Source organism: Mizuhopecten yessoensis, unplaced genomic scaffold (genome assembly GCF_002113885.1).
Source record: "Mizuhopecten yessoensis strain PY_sf001 unplaced genomic scaffold, ASM211388v2 scaffold1557, whole genome shotgun sequence".
Lineage (NCBI taxonomy): Eukaryota > Metazoa > Mollusca > Bivalvia > Pectinida > Pectinidae > Mizuhopecten > Mizuhopecten yessoensis.
Genome location: NW_018404106.1, coordinates 313,574 through 331,793, shown reverse-complemented (window position 1 = coordinate 331,793; position 18,220 = coordinate 313,574). Strand labels below are relative to the sequence as shown.

General features: G+C 35.4%; 1 protein-coding gene across 6 annotated transcripts in view; it reads left to right on the top strand.

Moving 5' to 3' along the window:
• The window catches only part of LOC110465167 (diuretic hormone receptor-like), a 175,274-nt gene that overhangs the window by 107,247 nt on the left and 49,807 nt on the right, over positions 1-18,220 (top strand). For all 6 annotated transcript variants that reach the window (XM_021520818.1, XM_021520849.1, XM_021520826.1 and 3 more), the window contains one exon: positions 12,399-12,512. In XM_021520818.1, the coding sequence (XP_021376493.1) occupies positions 12,399-12,512 (114 nt within the window). The remainder of the gene's footprint in view (positions 1-12,398; positions 12,513-18,220) is intronic.

The following is an 18,220-nucleotide window of genomic DNA, read 5'->3' as shown; positions in this document are numbered from 1 at the left end:
AACAATTACTAATTCACATAACCGTACGAACATTACTTCACGGATATGTATCTATTGTGATGTAAGCTTATAATAACTTGTCGTTTCGTTGAAAAGAGGGTGTTTTCATTACTTACTTTTCTAACAAAACTTATTAATTAATTATATATATTATTACTTGTACATGTATCAATTTTGATCACTTATCAAAATACCACTGCATTGGTCATTTAAAAAACAAAACAACATTGATGTTTGATAACAATGTTGCGTTATTTTTTCAACACAAAATGTGACCTTGTCAATTTACTAAGAGTATGAAGTTGTTTTTTGAAGTAGAAATTTTGACGTAGTTTCCACATTAAAAATATACGTTGTATTTTATCTCAATATGGAAAGTTGAAGCCGCTGTTTCGAAATGCAAAGGTGACATTGTAACATTTAAATCGTGAGTTAATTTTACAGTGAATATAGCGTTGTAATTTCACTATAAAAATGCTACGGTTTTCAATATAAATCCGTTGTTGTTTTATTCTGAATGTGACGTTGTTGTTTTATTCTGAATGTGACGTTGTTGTTTCAGTATCAATAAGTAGTTTGATATGGTTTCACTCAGAATGTGACGTTGTTGTTTTATTCTGAATGTGACGTTATTGTTTCAATATAAATATGTAGTTTGATATGGTTTCACTCAGAATGTGACGTTGTTGTTTTATTCTGAATGTGACGTTATTGATTCAATATCAATATGTAGTTTGATATGGTTTCCCTCAGAATGTGACGTTGTTGTTTCAATATCAATATGCAGTTTGATATGGTTTCACTCAGAATGTGACGTTGCTGTTTTAATATCAATATGTAGTTTGATATGGTTTCACTCAGAATGTGACATTATTGATTCAATATAAATTTGTAGTTTGATATGGTTTCACTCAGAATGTGACATTATTGATTCAATATAAATTTGTAGTTTGATATGGTTTCACTCAGAATGTGACGCTGTTGTTTTATTCTGAATGTGACGTTATTGATTCAATATCAATATGTAGTTTTAAATGGTTTCACTCAGAATGTGACGTTGTTGTTTCAATATCAATATGTAGTTTTAAATGGTTTCACTCAGAATGTGACGTGGTTGTTTTAATATCAATATGAAGTTTGATATGGTTTCACCCAGAATGTGACGTTATTGATTCAATATAAATATGTAGTTTTAAATGGTTTCACTCAGAATGTGACGTTGTTGTTTTAATATAAATATGTAGTTTGATATGGTTTCACTCAGAATGTGACATTATTGATTCAATATAAATTTGTAGTTTGATATGGTTTCACTCAGAATGTGACGCTGTTGTTTTATTCTGAATGTGACGTTATTGATTCAATATCAATATGTAGTTTTAAATGGTTTCCCTCAGAATGTGACGTTGTTGTTTTAATATCAATATGTAGTTTGATATGGTTTCACTCAGAATGGGACGTTGTTGTTTCAATATCAATATGTAGTTTGATATGGTTTCACTCAGAATGGGACGTTGTTGTTTCAATATCAATATGTAGTTTGATACGGTTTCACTCAGAATGTGACGTTGTTGTTTCAATATCAATATGTAGTTTGATACGGTTTCACTCAGAATGTGACGTTGTTGTTTCAATATAAATATGTAGTTTGATATGGTTTCACTCAGAATGTGACATTATTGATTCAATATAAATTTGTAGTTTGATATGGTTTCACTCAGAATGTGACGTTGTTGTTTCAATAGCACTACGAGGATATTTGTTTATCTATACATTGTATGGGTATTTCTAATGTTGCTTTAATTGCAACTCAACGTAAGATTATGAACTTATACATTCTGGTCAATTTAGCTCCAGCCATTGAATAATCTTAATATTATATATATATAATATATATATATATATATATAATATTTTTATCATGAATGATTATTTTTCTAATAACGGTCAAAACACAAAATGCTACAGTACTGTTAAACTCGACCGACAACATTGTTGTAAAGTACTATGACGTCACATATGATTGACAACTATGATCCCAATTATAAAAGGCATCCAGGGGATGATAGATTTGTAAAATGATTGATTAATATTTCAATAATTTGTCAGAACCATGATTTTGGTGTCTTAAAATATTTGTAGAGAAGAAATTGATGCTAATATAGAAACGTCTCGACTGTTAGGTTTTGACGATGAGAGGGAATATGGGTGACCATACTGTTTACATTGTGAAGAAATGCCTTCAATCAAAAGATACCGGGGGTACTATGTACTTTGTAGAGACGCGGTAGCTGACACGGTACATGTATAATATCCGCGCACAGAACGCGAGAATTGGCGCATCCACAAGCTCTAAAGAAACGCTTGCTCTTTTTTTACTTCAAACAACCACACAATCCCCCGCCGTCTGTGTCGCTTTGAATTTCGCCTGAATACATAACCATGCTCTAATAAATCTTACTTCTGTAGATAAAAACAAAGACCTTGTTTAAGATATTGTGGGGAAAGGATATCAATTGGATTCCCCCTGTGAGACACTATTTTTGTAACAGTCAGGACGGTGTATAATAGATGTATACCATGTCGAGTCTGGTTATGCTCTAAGAAGACATAACAGCGATGAACAGGCCTCAATTGTATAAAGCATGGTTAACTTAACGACAATTTAACGTTAACGTTTCTGTGGTGTTTTCTTTTTTCGACATTCTAAACCAAAATTAGAGATATCAGTATTCAAAATTTCAAAATAATGGCCTCAAGGCAACGAAAATGAAACTATTTTTAAAATTATCTGAAATCAAAATTTTGACGCGTAAAGCCAACCATACTTTGCAACAATTAGAATCATGTGTGATGTTGGACTTACACTTTTTTAAGTTTCAAAATGCTCTTGTAAGGCATCGATTAAGATACAACTAGTGCCAAGAGTATTTGTTTCCCCTTCTAACAAGCTAAATAAACTTTTTTCATTTTTTTTTCAAAACTTTCGTTACATAAATAATCTTTGCCATGTTTCTTTACACACGTTCAAACATGCACATGACAGAAAGTTAACTTCTGAAATTATTTCCAGCTTGGTTTCATAAAACCTTGGGCGTTGAAGTGTCACGCTGGCAAGTTTAAAGAGAACGACAGGGTTATCAAGTCAAGCTTTGATTTTACTGATCTATTCATGCATCAAACATTGCACCTTTTTCAGTGCCACGCCCCCAATAATACAGAACCGATGAATGTATCACTAAAATTATGCTAAATCAAAACTGCGTTATACTGCCACCATTTAAGAAATTTTGGCATTATAAAAGGGGTTGTCGATACATCGAGGACGAATCATAGAGGCATTGTCGGAAAAAAAGGAAAATGACGGCTTCAAGTATGTTGGCGGTAAGCGAAGTGGCAATAGAACGAGGGTCATTATAACGAGGGTATATGTACTCAAAAATTAAGATTTTACGAATCGTCAAACATATATTTTTTTCGCTCATGCGATCTTAATCTTCAACAAAAAATATCAATAACATATATTTACAAACTCGTGAATCTATAAAACCATATGTTTTCAGATGTCGTTCATTATTGGTAATATTAAGTTTCTATGATGCTTCTAATTACAGCTTTCTTGGACCAGTTTTGATTTTTCTTTGAACAGAACAGATGTTCACTGAGTAAAGTCTTGGTAATTTAGCAATAAAAAGAGTTGAAGTCTACTTCTTGCCAAATAAAAAAAAAAGAAACAAACAAACAAAAAAAGAAACAAAAAACGTTTCCTATGCCTGTCGAAAGGATGATTTAGCCAATTATACAGTGATTAGTCTTTAAATAGACTTCGTGTTGAACTTAGCTCCTGTTAAATGACAGGAACGTATTTCATATCGACAAAACAGTCAGATGTTTTGCACTTTCTTCAATGTCGAGTTATAAATTTATATATTGCCGACTTATCTTCGGCTGTGTTGCAGTAAACGCTCGGCATTGGGGATCTTTATCTTTTCTCCTCTCATGTCCTTACTCTGACGTTTCGGCTTTGTCTCCCTGGACGCATGTCTTCGTAGGAGAAAAGACAAACCTAACAAAATGCCAGACAATTAAAATTGCTTTTCCTTGTTCAGGGATTATCTCAAAATATATTTTTTGAAGATTTTGATACACCATCAAGCAAGAAATACATTATTAAAGTGATAAACTTAGAGTTTGTTACATTATATACGTATGGCATACGTTGTTTCTGGCTACTATAGAAATCGAACAGGCAATATACAACATGTAATCAAAATGTGTAAAGTAAGTTTAACCCTGATGGCTACCTAGGGCTTGTTGCTGCCAATATTTCGTTTTGATAAACAGTGTCTTTGTGAGAGTTCGGTGAAGTAACCATTTTAAACATGACTAGCACCGTTGGGGGTGATGTTAGGCTGCGCACCACATCACAATGAAAATGTAGCGTTACTAGTTTTGTAGATATAATTCAAAGGGAAAATGCCAGTTCCTCTTCGTATCGAATTATAAATGATCTAGAGAGTTAGTATATACTAAACATGTTATACGCAATGCTGAGTTTGCATGTTACAGACAGCTCTAGCATTGTTCACAAACATATCTGCTGGTTTATTGTTAGTCGTTTATTGTGACGTGCATCGTGCACAGACTTTCATCCCAAACGGAAGTATCTTGCTAAGATGTTATAAAACGTCTTACTTCCCTCATGAAACATTACGTACACGCTTTATCTTTTACTTTTATTTGAATAGACAGGATCTGCACCCAAATATGGTAAAGGTGGGACGTCGGTCTATTGTTACGATGCACGCGCTGTACATTCTGGAATGTTATCACTTAACTTGATCGGTGTATCAGTTCAAATGAATTGCAATTTTATTATTATATCAATAATCTATATTGTTCGTTTTCTGCTTACGAGTTCTTCATCGCAGTTGGCACAGATAAACCAGTTATAATGCGTCGCTACGCACAGACCTGTTTCGTCACTGGTACTCAACAAGTGCACGACATTTCGGTGCTGGCGTCTTTACTTCCATTTTGCGTTTATCATCTTTTCATTACATTTGTATGGCGGTGTTTTTTTCGTTTTTCTCATCGTTGTTTAGATTTGACGCTTTTGCGTCTTATCGTTGTATCGCTGTGGCGGTTTTTGTTTTGTTTATTCGTTATTTGATTTTGTTAATTGACGTTTTTCTACAAATAACACAGCGAAAAGGCGAAGTGTCATATTTGAACTAGAACGCAAGGTTAACGTATATTGTGCTTATCTATCATATATCTAGCTCAAATTGTTCCTGCGTTCGTAACCACACATGTTTGATAGAATATTATTGAAATTGCCAATTTCCTTGCGAGGCAACACTTACTTATATGCTATTTTTAAAAGGTTGTTTCTGCAATTGGAACCTTGATTATGTGTCGCCTATAATGTTAATTATATAGGGTTTAGAAAAATGTCATCAGGTCGTATGACCTGTCTGGTATTCATTTTGTTCCTGCATCAAAGGAAAACATGAAAATTACAAAAGGTAATACAGACCAAATGTAAATGAAGAACGAATATGGTATATCAAGTCATCTTCAGTAATAAAAAAAAAAAAAAAATGTGTAAAAAGACGCTTCAGCCAATGAGAGTTGCCTCCAGACGAAGCATGTTTATTTGTATTTAAGCACTGGCCTAAAAGCGATTAAATGTATATATTTTAAAGTTTAAATGGAATTACGGGCGTTTATACCACAGGACTAGAATCGCATTATGAAAATTATAGTCTAGTTATTAATCAGTTTTTGTTTATAGTTTGGCAATTAGATATATGTACGAGTGTGTACTTCAGCAGCTAGCATTTAGCGTGATTTCGGGCAGTTTTTAGACTTTCGATTTGCCGACATTTTAATTGAAGTTTATGGGCGGTGACTATGTATCTCGCGCTCACGTGACTCCCGCCATTTATAGCACGTAGTGTTTAATTGTTGGGACGTGTACAATCAGGGAAAAGTGCAAACCTACAACTCGTGCTTACCCTGATAAACTGACTGGGTCTCCGGGAGATAAATATAACTTGGAGCACCAGTTAGGCTATTTACTAGATACCTGCCCGCTTCTATTTTTATCAACAAGGAAACCGTCAATCGTAACCGCTTTCCTTATGCACGGACATGTAATCGCTCAAAGCGTTCTTTTTTAGTTTATTGACTTTTTATTGTAATTTTGTGTTTGATATACAACAAGTTCATCATGCTATAGTGTTTAGCTGTATTAATATATCTCTCAATGCATTTTGTGTTAACACGATATTCTAATTAATTCACCTCGTTTATCACTTTTATCCGCAAATATGTACACGTACAGTGTGTTATTCTACATTTGATGAAAAAAATAAACACACAAATTGTTTGACTACTCTATAATTAACACTTTATTGATAAATGGACACACTGGATGTGTAGAAAAGATGCTACAGGTGTGCGTGACAGATGTAATATCATTGAAATAACACATATGCTAGCTTTGCTATATCATCCTGTATGCAATCTCTACTTATCAAACTCAAGAATGTGCACTGGATGCACAACCTGAGTAGACTTGATACACGTCAGGAGCTGGCTAAATGCTTTCGGTCTTTGGTATATATTTTTCAATGAATTATTGTAGTATCTTATAAATATCAACGATTCCAGCGATGTGTCTTGATTTAAACACAAAGAGACAATATTTGAAAGCACTTACAACCAAACAAATTATACAATGTAAAACTACCTTTTTAAACTATGTTCTCATACATACAACTATAATTTCATCATTCGACTTTTACAATTTCGGACTTGTTTTATTTATTTTGCTATTTTGCCTTCTTCCATTCAGAGAGGAAAGTAGCTTTTTTTTCTTATTTTACCTTCTTTGAAGTATGGCAATTTCGGTTTTTTCTTTTTCCTCTGTTCAGGTCTAAACTTAGCACGTGTTACATGTATGTCAGATCCCACATAGTTAACAGTGTGATATGTGAGTGTACGTGCGTTTGAGTCTATCCTCCTGCTGGCTAATGTACAGCGGGGGTTGACTTCTGCACGAACGTGACGTTAAGTAAATATGAAGGAGTTTCTCCCCCGCGTCGACACCTCCAGTCTTCCGCCTCCGTTTTTATACGTCAGTATCTGTGATTCCTGTCTCCATTTTATTGAAACGAGATAAAATAAAAACGATTCCTGTTATTTCTTGTAAGTGTTTTTAAGCTTTCTGAACAAATTAGTGTTTGATACATTTAAACTTCAACACCTCCGTATGCCATTGACAAATGATAAGTAGAGAATAGTGATTAGACGATGACTGGTTCCGTTTGCATGGAGAAGGAAAGATCACATGTAGGGAAAGGGCTTAATATAAGGTGTTAAACTTGTGCCCAACTCCCATTGTATATAAATTACAATAAAGGATGTTTAAAAAAAATGCCATTGAAAGTCACGTTAACGTCTATGATAACCTCTCACGTTTTCTCAAACAAGGGCTGCACAGGAAGTTCGTATGTGGAATGACGTACATTAAAACCCGTCCAAGAAAAGTCACGCGCTTCGTTCGGCAAAAAGATACATGTTTCTACCAAGCTTAGCATACTTTAACGTAGACGTACATACATGTGTGTATGAACAAAATATAAACCGGAAACGAGATCAGGATGTCTATATCACGGGATTGCCAAATAGGTCAAATATCTGGCAAAGAAAGGTAGCGATCACATTTACTACGTGTGTTTTTGTTTTGATCCACGTCGTATAGATGTACTGGCAAGCTTTACTTTATGTTCGTGAGGTCATGAAAAATAATTTACGTAAATAACTGCACAGGTTTGTATACAAAAAAAAAACTAGGACAGGACAAAGGAAAACGTTACTTTAGTATAAACAATAGCAAGTTTTGTCTAGTGTGTAGATAAAATGATAAAATGAAAGTAAGCGTCGACTTATGACAGTCTTAACGAACAGATATTGTTGAACCTGAACTTGTTATTTAAAACGTTCTTCAAGAAGTAGTGTTCTTTTAACAGCCGTAGTGATTAAGGTTTCCGCATTCTTCATGTTCTGCGACAAAAAGAGTAGATTTTCTTTCTCAATTCACGTCGTAAAAGGCTTTCGATTATGGATAATATTTTATAAAATATTTGTTTCGTCCCTTTCAATCTCCGCTTTATCTTCTTTTCCATACTAGGTCTTAGACCACATTTTATTTAGAAAATTTTGGATTGAAATGCGCAAGTTTAAAATTCGAATGAAAAGTATGAATCCGAATATATTGCATGTACTAAAAGTAAAGTGATTCCAGTTATTAGTTTTACATGTATAAGTTCTTTATTTCGGCCTTGATGGAGTCAGGTAAGGAGTTGTGTTTGTGTTCGGGGAGGGAACACCAAGTTCTTATATATAGTGTATAGGTTGAATGATAAATTAATGATGCAACATTTGTTTGCGGGCGTATATAGCGTAAGTAAGTTGCGATGTTCTACCGGCAAAAGGTGTAAGGTAGTTTAAAATTATCGTAATGCTATGTTCTTGTGACCGAGTTTGTACAAGGATGTGTCTTTCCTTCTTGCTTAAAGCTACCATATTTAGTCTTTCAGCAATACTCTCGCCGTACAGATAGCCCTGGCGTACAAGTTAATTACGAATCTAACGGTCTATAGCGCCGGACCGATTCCAATTCCGTGGATGTCCGTCGCAGTTCACTAGCTCCAAACACTCCAACAGCACTCCGCGTGCAGTCGAATCAATGTCTCGTAGGCTCTTTATTAAGTTCCCATTGTGGATGCTATTAAATTTCATCTGAGATAAAAGCAAGTGACTAGTTCGCCTTGGCATTTACCCATCTGGTCTTCTTAGACGCTATAATAAAATATCCTCAGTCACTCTAGATTCAATATTGCGAGCTTAGCACTTCATTTGAGAGAGAATGTTCATGTTGCTCACCTCCTTATCACAGTCGTGTTTGAAGACTATACAGTAACCTCACACCCAGATGCGCCAATGATGTTATAGCTTTAATGCTATTTTTATTAAGATACATCTTGTAAAGCACTGACCGATGCTAAATTTCATATCTCATAGTCACGATAGTCTAGTGCGAGGACGCCGGGCTCGTGACCGAAGGGTTGCGAGTTCGACTCTCGTCACGGCACTGTGTTGTATCTTTGAGCAAGAACCTTTACTCCGCTTGTTCCAGTCTACTCAGCTCTAAATGAGTACGTGGCTGGGTAGCGCTAGAATTGTAGAATGCTAGCTGTGAGCGCCGAAATGGCAGCATCGGCTGTATGCTCCCCAGGGAGTTGAGAAAAATATTGGCTGGTTGCAAAGGCCCTATAACCACGGATAATAATTTGTGAACTGCTTTGAGACGACCTACGAACTAGGTTGTGATAAAGCGGTATATAAGAAGCTCGAATTATTTATTATTACTATCTCACATCGTCTCCTTTTATTCATTATTCATTTATTCATTAATTCATTCTTATTCTTTAATTCGTTCAATTGTTTACTTATTAATCAATTGCTTTATTAAAAGTTGTTAATTCAATATTACGGAAACAAAAACATTGCTTGGTCAAGAAGAAATAAATCTAAAATAGTAACAACAAGTAAATTTTGTAAAAGCAGAACAGTTGTATTTTGAACTTTTTAGTTTAATACCCAGGGATTATAAAATTTCGAATAATACTTTGAATGAAAGTCTGGAAAATTTTGAGGAGCCAAATGGATTCTCATTTGATATAGAAGAGACAGCTGTCATATTTTTTATGTATTTCTGGAAAGACACACATTTTAATTCACAAAACGTCACGGAGACTGTAAGTATTGATCTATTCAAAATAATTCTCACTTATATTTCATTTGTATTAAACCATATGTTGCAGCATGTTAAAAATAAACAATTTATTATCCTTCGAATAACCATATCTAGTTGTGTTTTCTTTATGCATTTGATGGACACCTTCGTCAAATGACGTCTGTAGTTGCTTCTCGCAATTTCGTTTAATGCGGAACCCACATATATTTAAGATGAAGGTATCCTTGCTGTTCTTTAGCCAGTATATTGCCCACAGTAATGTCAATGATAGTTGTTTTTGTAAATTGCACAGATAGCAAAGTGAAGGTAGACGTTACTTGTTATTTCGGAATGAGATCCATTAGTCTGGTATGAATGATAACGCTGTTTTTGTTTTGAACACAATCAGTAATTGAATCTTATATTGCGAGCTTTCGAAAACGTCTGTCAAACAAGTGTTTCTTTGTCGTGCAAAGAGTGTAAATATCTCGAAACTGCTGAAAATAACTCAATGCCCGTCTCTCTGACTGACTGCATTATTAGAGAGCTATTTGGCGAAATGTCTCGATATTTTCTGACAGCTGTCTTATTGAAATGTTTTCAGCAGTTTAAATTCGACACACCGGTCATTTGCACTCTTTGGGGACGTGTTCGAAAGCTTGCAAAATAAGTTTTCAATTACTGATTGTGTTCAAAACAAAAACAGCGTTATCATTCATACCAGACTAATGGATCTCATTCCGAAATAACAAGTAACGTCTACCTTCACTTTGCTATCTGTGCAATTCAGAAAGCAGACCTGTAGTAATAGACAGTGCATCGCTCTTAGGTTTAGCGCTAACTCCTCTGCACATTCTTGTAACAGTCTGGCCGGAATTCTGTCTGAGCCGGACGCTCCATATGGGTCAGTGTCTCGAAGGAGTTTAGTAACACTGTTCAATATTTATCGATGTCCCAGACAGATTTAGCATGTCACTTGTACCTTTATCTGGGACGTTTGAGTCTTTACGTGTCACCTCATACTTGTTTGAACATATAATTCATCATTCTGATGAGGAATGGAAGGAGCAATTGTCCATTGTCCTTTAAGGTCTTTACACGTGATGTATCATCCAGGGACACAGGAACATGTCACATATAATTGTTTATTTTTCTTCCATATTTTACCTCTTTTTACCAACTGGAAGAGGCGCGGTGACCACATCCGCCATTTAGTTGTATAGTTGTGTAGAAAAATGCGAATCTGTACCAGATTTGTCTCTCCATTCGGCTACCTGCTGACCGGAGGGATATGTTTTAATATCAGCAAATCAATAAACTGGTTTCTGTTAGGTATTTTGTGATAAAGAACTGTTTCCTGATAACGGGTTTTCTTTGTGTTGTACAGTGTGATATGTCATTTTTTAATGCTCTTTTATGTGTTGGGAAAGGGGCGGATTGCAATAATAATTTAACAAATTCCTTTGTCCGCATTGTGGGTATAGTGTATCAATTACTTTATTTCTAACATAAAGTGCTATTTTATATTTCTCCGACGCCCTTTCATAAGTGACAGGCCCCTGTGTCCTGGAGCGAATTGCAAAGGACATCACCCTTTCATTTATTTATTATTTTTTTTTACCTGGGCGTTTGATCTACTCCAAGTAATTGTCAGTAGCTAGGTTATTGAAAAAAGGCTATTGGGTTGTCTCCTTACGTCAGCCATGACCTTTCCACGCTTTTTCCGAAGTCTCGGGTAATATAATTTCTTCATTTTATTGCAATTTTTCTTCCTGGTTTGTCTGTTGTCAGCTAATTTAAGTTTCACCTACTCCCTGACATTTCTCGTTCGATAAACGGTTCATGTACAAAAAGAGGGAAACTGAAACGTAAGCATTTTACTTATAAAATTCGAAATCGCGTTAACTTTTATTTTAGCGCGTTCAATGAATGATTATGTTTAAATAAAAACGCGTTTAAGTACCAATAAGCACGTTATATGCTAATGTGTTGAATGTGAACGCGTTAAAATTTATTTGTTTGTACTTTAAACGATAACATTTTAAATGAAAGAACGAGTTAAAATGTACTCCTTGCCGCGTTGATGGTTTATGTGTTAAACTTGGATTTAAATGTTTCTACCTTTAAGTTACAGAGCACCACTGCATCATTATGATCATGAAGAAGCGTGCTTTTCTTCACTTGTAGTAATTTCCCTTCTATATAGATCACGAGGGAACAAAAAAGAGTTTTTCTGATTCAGAGTAGCTTCCCGCCAAATTCGTGATATGCATTTGGGTCCATAAATAGGTAGATTTTAATCTTAGTTTGTATTATTTCTGTACAGCAGGAACTTCAAGTCGGACGTCTTTTAATCTGAATTTAATTGTATATATAAAATATTGTACAAAGGTGTGTCGGTGATGGTAAAAGAAGTAATTTATTTACAACTAAACAGGGTTCATGACGAATTCTGACACGGTACAGTTCATCAGATTCGTCTCAAGACCATTAAAAGGAACATTATCGTTAAATATGTACAAAAATGTATATCAATTGATCTTTATCATATTTGTATTTCGAGCCTAACGTGCTGATTGGTCGATTCCAGGTGTGACGTATTGCCCGCACGAGTACGATGGAATTCTTTGTTGGATGACCAGTCCGACTGATTCCTTTGCTTCGGTCAAGTGTCCGACTGCCTACGAGGGCCATCCTATACCGGGTAAGTCAACATTCTGTCTTCCATTCACATATTATATAATCCTGAATTGACGAAATGAGCACGTGGTCCAATAAAATGCGTCTTTTGGTTGGCTTTCTGCTTCTTCAAACAAGAGGTGCTTCCTTTTCGTCGTATTTTTAGTGGATATTTTCACTAGGATACTAAACAAATTTTGAAACATTCATTTCCTGTACTCAGGGTGTTTGATTGAAAGGTATTTCCCTATTTTCCCTGTTTGCAAAATCAATATAAAATGTTAAGGTATTTCATTAAACGTTGACATATTTAGTAGTAATATATTCTCATTAAGGAAAAGGTATTTTTTACATAAAGGTACATGAGATGAAAAATTGTTTTTGGAGCGTTTTGAAACTGGAGGTTAGTGACACAACGAACAGTAACGTGTTTTTTTAAACTCGAATCCTTTACGACCGCAGAAGTAGTTTGGGTCTCTGTGACGGACGGCGTTACAAATAAAACGTGTTACTTTATTTCTCAGAGGCTTGAATTGTGTCTCACGATTCGACTTTGATTTTTTATTTATCCTTTTCTTATCCAATAATATAACACATTTTATAACATAGAAACAATTTCAGAGGATGGACAACAAACTTTAAGTCTTTGCAATACAACTTTATTGTTAAACCACGACAAATCTAGGTCACATTCGCCGCGTTTTGACGCTCATTAGTACAAAGATTATGTAAGAAATCTTCAATAAAAAAAGTTCATTACCCGAACCAAATGTCGTTACAAACATACCCCTTCAGGTCGGGGATCAAACAAAGAATACACTTGGTGTTACCGACTGCATGTATCCCAAGAGGCGAGTAATGTGAGCACCCCGCCATGCAGAATTGGGGGTTTGCCTTTGTGCCCTCTTCTTTGAGACACAAAAGCACAAAATTCTTTGCAACAATTGCAATAATTGGGATTTTGATATTTCTCTCTACTTCTAATAACCTTTTATTTCCTATCACCTCTCTTGGCAACACTTCCCTTTTGGCTTTAATGTTGAACGTTGGCCGAGGTGAGGAAGGCAATATGTTCTGTCTCCAGGCCGGGACATACCAAAGTCCTTTACAATGTTAGTTGCTATTCCCTGCTTAACGTTCAGCATTACCGGTAATGGCTTGCTCACCATTTATCACTATAATGGACCGGGCGGAATGCTGTGCTGGATGCCTTCGGTTGGTATTTCAGTGATATAGCACTATAAAGTCAGTATCAGTTCCGCGCTATCACAAGGAGGCAAGTACACCAACATACCCTGTCTCCAGCGCACGAACACATATGCACGCTTACACAACAAACACGGAGACACGTCTTTAAAAGACCTTAGCTGCTAATACATGTAGGACATTAAACTAAATAAAACCAAACCAAACCATTTTAAACACGACCTGAGAAACACGTCAACAAAACTAAAGACGACATGAACAGTTAACAAAAACTGTTTGTGATATCAAAATCACAACCATGTTTAATTTTAAGTTATCATCACCATCATTATTACATTGGGAAATATTCTTTTCGTCTGTCGATTTGACGATCGATATTTGATTATGCTCATTAGGTTAGCCACTACCACGGCTCTCATCTTTGAGGGCATAGCATGGATTGTTATAAGCGGGTACCTTTGCTATTTCACTGGCATTCTCCGCAGATAAGTTAGCTGTTGCTAGGGCATTAAACCCTGAACGAAAATGGGAACAAACCAAGAGAAAACTTTTGAAGCCATAGCAAAAATTGAAGACAAAATAATATTTTACTTTTACTTGAAGCATATGTTAAGTGAAAAACATTTTTTTAATCGAATGTATGATTTAGTAAACACTGTTAGAGGGACTCACCACTCTTATAACGTATTATTTTCATCTTTTTTTAAATAATTACTTGATGCTGGTATTTTAAGGATTGAGAACATTTTGAAATTAATCCTTGTGGTGTTGCTGAAAGAAAATTTCACATAGTAGCAGAGCGGATAAGTTCACTGCTTTCTTATCAAGAAGAACAGTGTTCAAAACGCCGTGGCAGAGATATTTTTGTCAAAATTGAAATAAAAACAATTATTATGTAACACCCTTTGGTGTGGTAAATGGGCGAGGAACTGTGAGTACAAAAAAAGTCAGACTAATTGGAATTCTTCTCTGTTGGAGATAAAATAAAGAGCACTGAGACTCAACATATTAAATAGAATTACCACATACGTTATTGTATTTTGCAATTCACAACAAGTGCTACCATGTCACCAATTTTCTTACTTCCTTTCACGTTCACCGGCACGTGCGGCACTGGTTAAGACCATATTTGGTATTATAACACCGACTACAAAAACCAATTACACCGGTGTTAAGATTAATATGCTCGTGCTGCGCTTGTTCCACTAAATCACAGGAGACTAATCTTCCTCTTCATGTTGACGTGGACATTATCGGTTGCAATATTGGATAGCAAAATTTCAATTACGGTCAGTCTTACAGGGCTTAATCAAAAAACGTAAATATCTTAAGATATGTTTTATTTTTTGTTTTTTTGCTATTTAAAAGAAAACGGTAGGGGTGTTCCGAACTGGCTATATTTGTGAACATATATACTTAACGCTATGCTCAACGTCAAAGATTCGCTAAATGGAATTTAGATAAGGCTATGTCGTAATTGGCCATATCATGTGACCTGAGTCTGATAAAATCACCATGTTTGTCTGTTGCCCAGCTTTTACGTTATTTTAAAGCATGTAATTTAAAAATAGCTTTAACAAAAAATGTGTTTGCCAATTAGCAGTATACGGTACATTACGTAATCTTATAATCATCTAAAATCATGCACGTGAATTGCAAAAGCAACACATTTGTTATCATTATGTTTGGTTTATTTTTGTGAACATCAAAAGCAAATATGTCTACTTTTAAAAACAGTACTGGAAGATATTTTGATATTAGATTGATTCTTTGTATCAGTTGTAAATGATATGACAAATCAGATAATTACATATATTGATAAGTATCCCCAACTGAGGACAATTGAGACGGAAACACTGACCCGAAGCTTTAGCAGTAAGGATTGTTTTTCCTTTTTCCCTTTTCAACTGTGGTGACCAACATTTTTTTCATAATCCTGTCTGATAAACTCTTTATAAGCATAATGCGATCGGATCTTAAAACGTTGACAACTTTGTTCTATGAAATCAAAGGGTGTATACTACCATACGTTTGCTAGGATGCCTTATTGTTTCTCTGACACTACCCCGGTTCTAAGTTATTTGGAAAGCGGCATTGCTTGGCTTTGACAAACGTATAAATTGACTTGGTCGAAGAGAACGCCTAACATTATGGGACACTTGGTCTTATTCCTATTGTACTTTTCTTAACTGATTTTCTCCTTTGTGTTCATGGATTTCGAGCTGGATTTTCGGCTTCGTTAACACTTTACTTCTTTCATAAATGTTACAATTTTTTATTTGTTTGTTTCTGATACCTCTTGATTGTTTTGATCATGAAATAAAATAAAAAACACAACGACAGCAAGTTAGCTAAAACAATATTCATCCTTATAGACATGCGTCCACATTTAACAAAGTTCCTTAATGGGCCGCGGTGGCCCAGTGGTTAAGGCGTCTGACATTCTTCTACCACTAGCCCTCCACCAATGGGTTGCGGGTTCGAGGCCTACGTGGGGCGATTGCCAGGTACTGACCGTAGGTCGGTGGTTTTTCTCCGGGAAATCCAGCTTTCCTCCACCACCAAAACCTGGCACGTCCTCAAATGATCATGGTTGTTGGTAGGACGTAAAACACAAACAAAACAAAGTTCCTATATTTTCCTTGTCTATTCTGTCTCTAAGTAAAATTGTTGCTTTATTCCTTCCTACTTGACCAGAGAACTGTATGGTGTAGTGTAATTACGTTTTGTATATTTCCGATGTATTACCTAGTCATATAAGTGCAGTCAAATGCTTGTATCTTAGATATAGTCACTACAGTATCTATAGTCTGTATCACACATTACATATCCAGCACACACGCACGCATACACACATAGGGAGATATTAGCCAGGTGACATAGGGCTAATAGTTAGCGCCTGATACGGCTGCTCTTGCAAATTCCTCAAAATTGTATTGATTGATGTATATGCTAATGGTATTAGTTATAAATCTATGTACGGTAAAGTGCTTTAGAGTGGCTTATGCTAGCTAGATAGGGCGCAATATAAAATGCTGTATTTGATTTTTATTAGTAGTAGTATTATATAAGTAGATACATGGTAACTGATTTGTAAAATAAGACATATCATGTTTCTTAATCTTTATCCAAACCATCTCATATGTATAGTTGAAGAAGTTGTATACATGTATTTAAATGAAAACAGTTTATCGTAAATCATTAGCATGTCAGTTGTAACATTGGCAGATAAGGATATAAAAATAATATCTGTCGTGCTTATCTCGAAACCGTTACAGAGCAAAAAGTGTTTGCACAGACACGATTGATAATTGATTTTTCGTGTTAAAAGAATGTCGGTGCTTCGTTTTGCCGAGACCGATGAGCGCATGCGTCTGCGAGTTGTGGCGATGGTGAAAACGTTTCGTATATACTGTTCAAGATATTTTTACCATTACCTGTGTGTGAACAGGGCATGTTCTACAAGGAAGTGCCAGACGTTGTGTCTAAGATTTATATAACTTGGTGATTACGCTTCAAGTAGCCAAACATTTACACATCAGGGAGGTTGTTATGCACCTATTTCTATAAATAAACTACGGAAACAAGCGGTGTGTTTTAAATAGGAACTGGTACAACGCAGTAGTTGGTTCCTCAATATGAACTGTTTGAACTCATTAGCTATGGGCGATAATTTTTATCACAAGCGCATAAGCTTTCTCTGAATTGGTAGCAATGCAATTCGTTCAACTTATAGAAATACAACTAATTTCAACGTCTGTGTCCCATATTTTTTAATCTTTGTATGCCAAGCATCGCGATCGGTTTACACAAATATAGATAACTGTCAGTGTAACTTGTAAACAAATATTTGGTTAAGTTGTTAACGTTTTGGACATCATAAAGTCATCATATTTTTTTGAGGCTCGAATCTGCACGTTACTTTTAACAGAACAAATGTAATTCAGTTTTAATCTTTTTACATTTGGTCAGGCGGCGAGAAGAGAAGCTTAGGGTAATTTGTTAGAACCCCGTTGGAAGTGTTATTCCATACCGAATGATGTACGTGGCCCTTCTTTGTAATGACAGGAAGTCACAGCTCCCTGGTTGCAGTTGATGAGGAGAGGTTTGCACTAAAGGGGTTTTAAACTCACATTTAGCTCTATTGGTAGATCGGCGGCTGGAAAGTCGAACGTCGCCGTTGGAAGCAGTATTCAACACTACTTTTGCCTTGTAACATGTATTTCTGTTTATCTGAATCCGGTTTTCTTGTAGCACTCATTTGGGTTTTAATTGAATGGCATGTGCCCATAGATATCACAAGGTAACTTACTTTCATGTAAATCAGCAGTATATGTCCGTCAATACTCACACAAGAACCACGCCTGTCCGTAGAAAATAAATCACTGTTCTAAGATCTGCTATTTTTTCTGGATTCATATTTTTGAAATATCTCTTTGTAATGATGAAAAATGTTCTCTTTTAAGAGTGATAATAAATTACTTCCGGTTTTTGGCATTCTGAACCGGAAAACTCTTTTTAAAACGC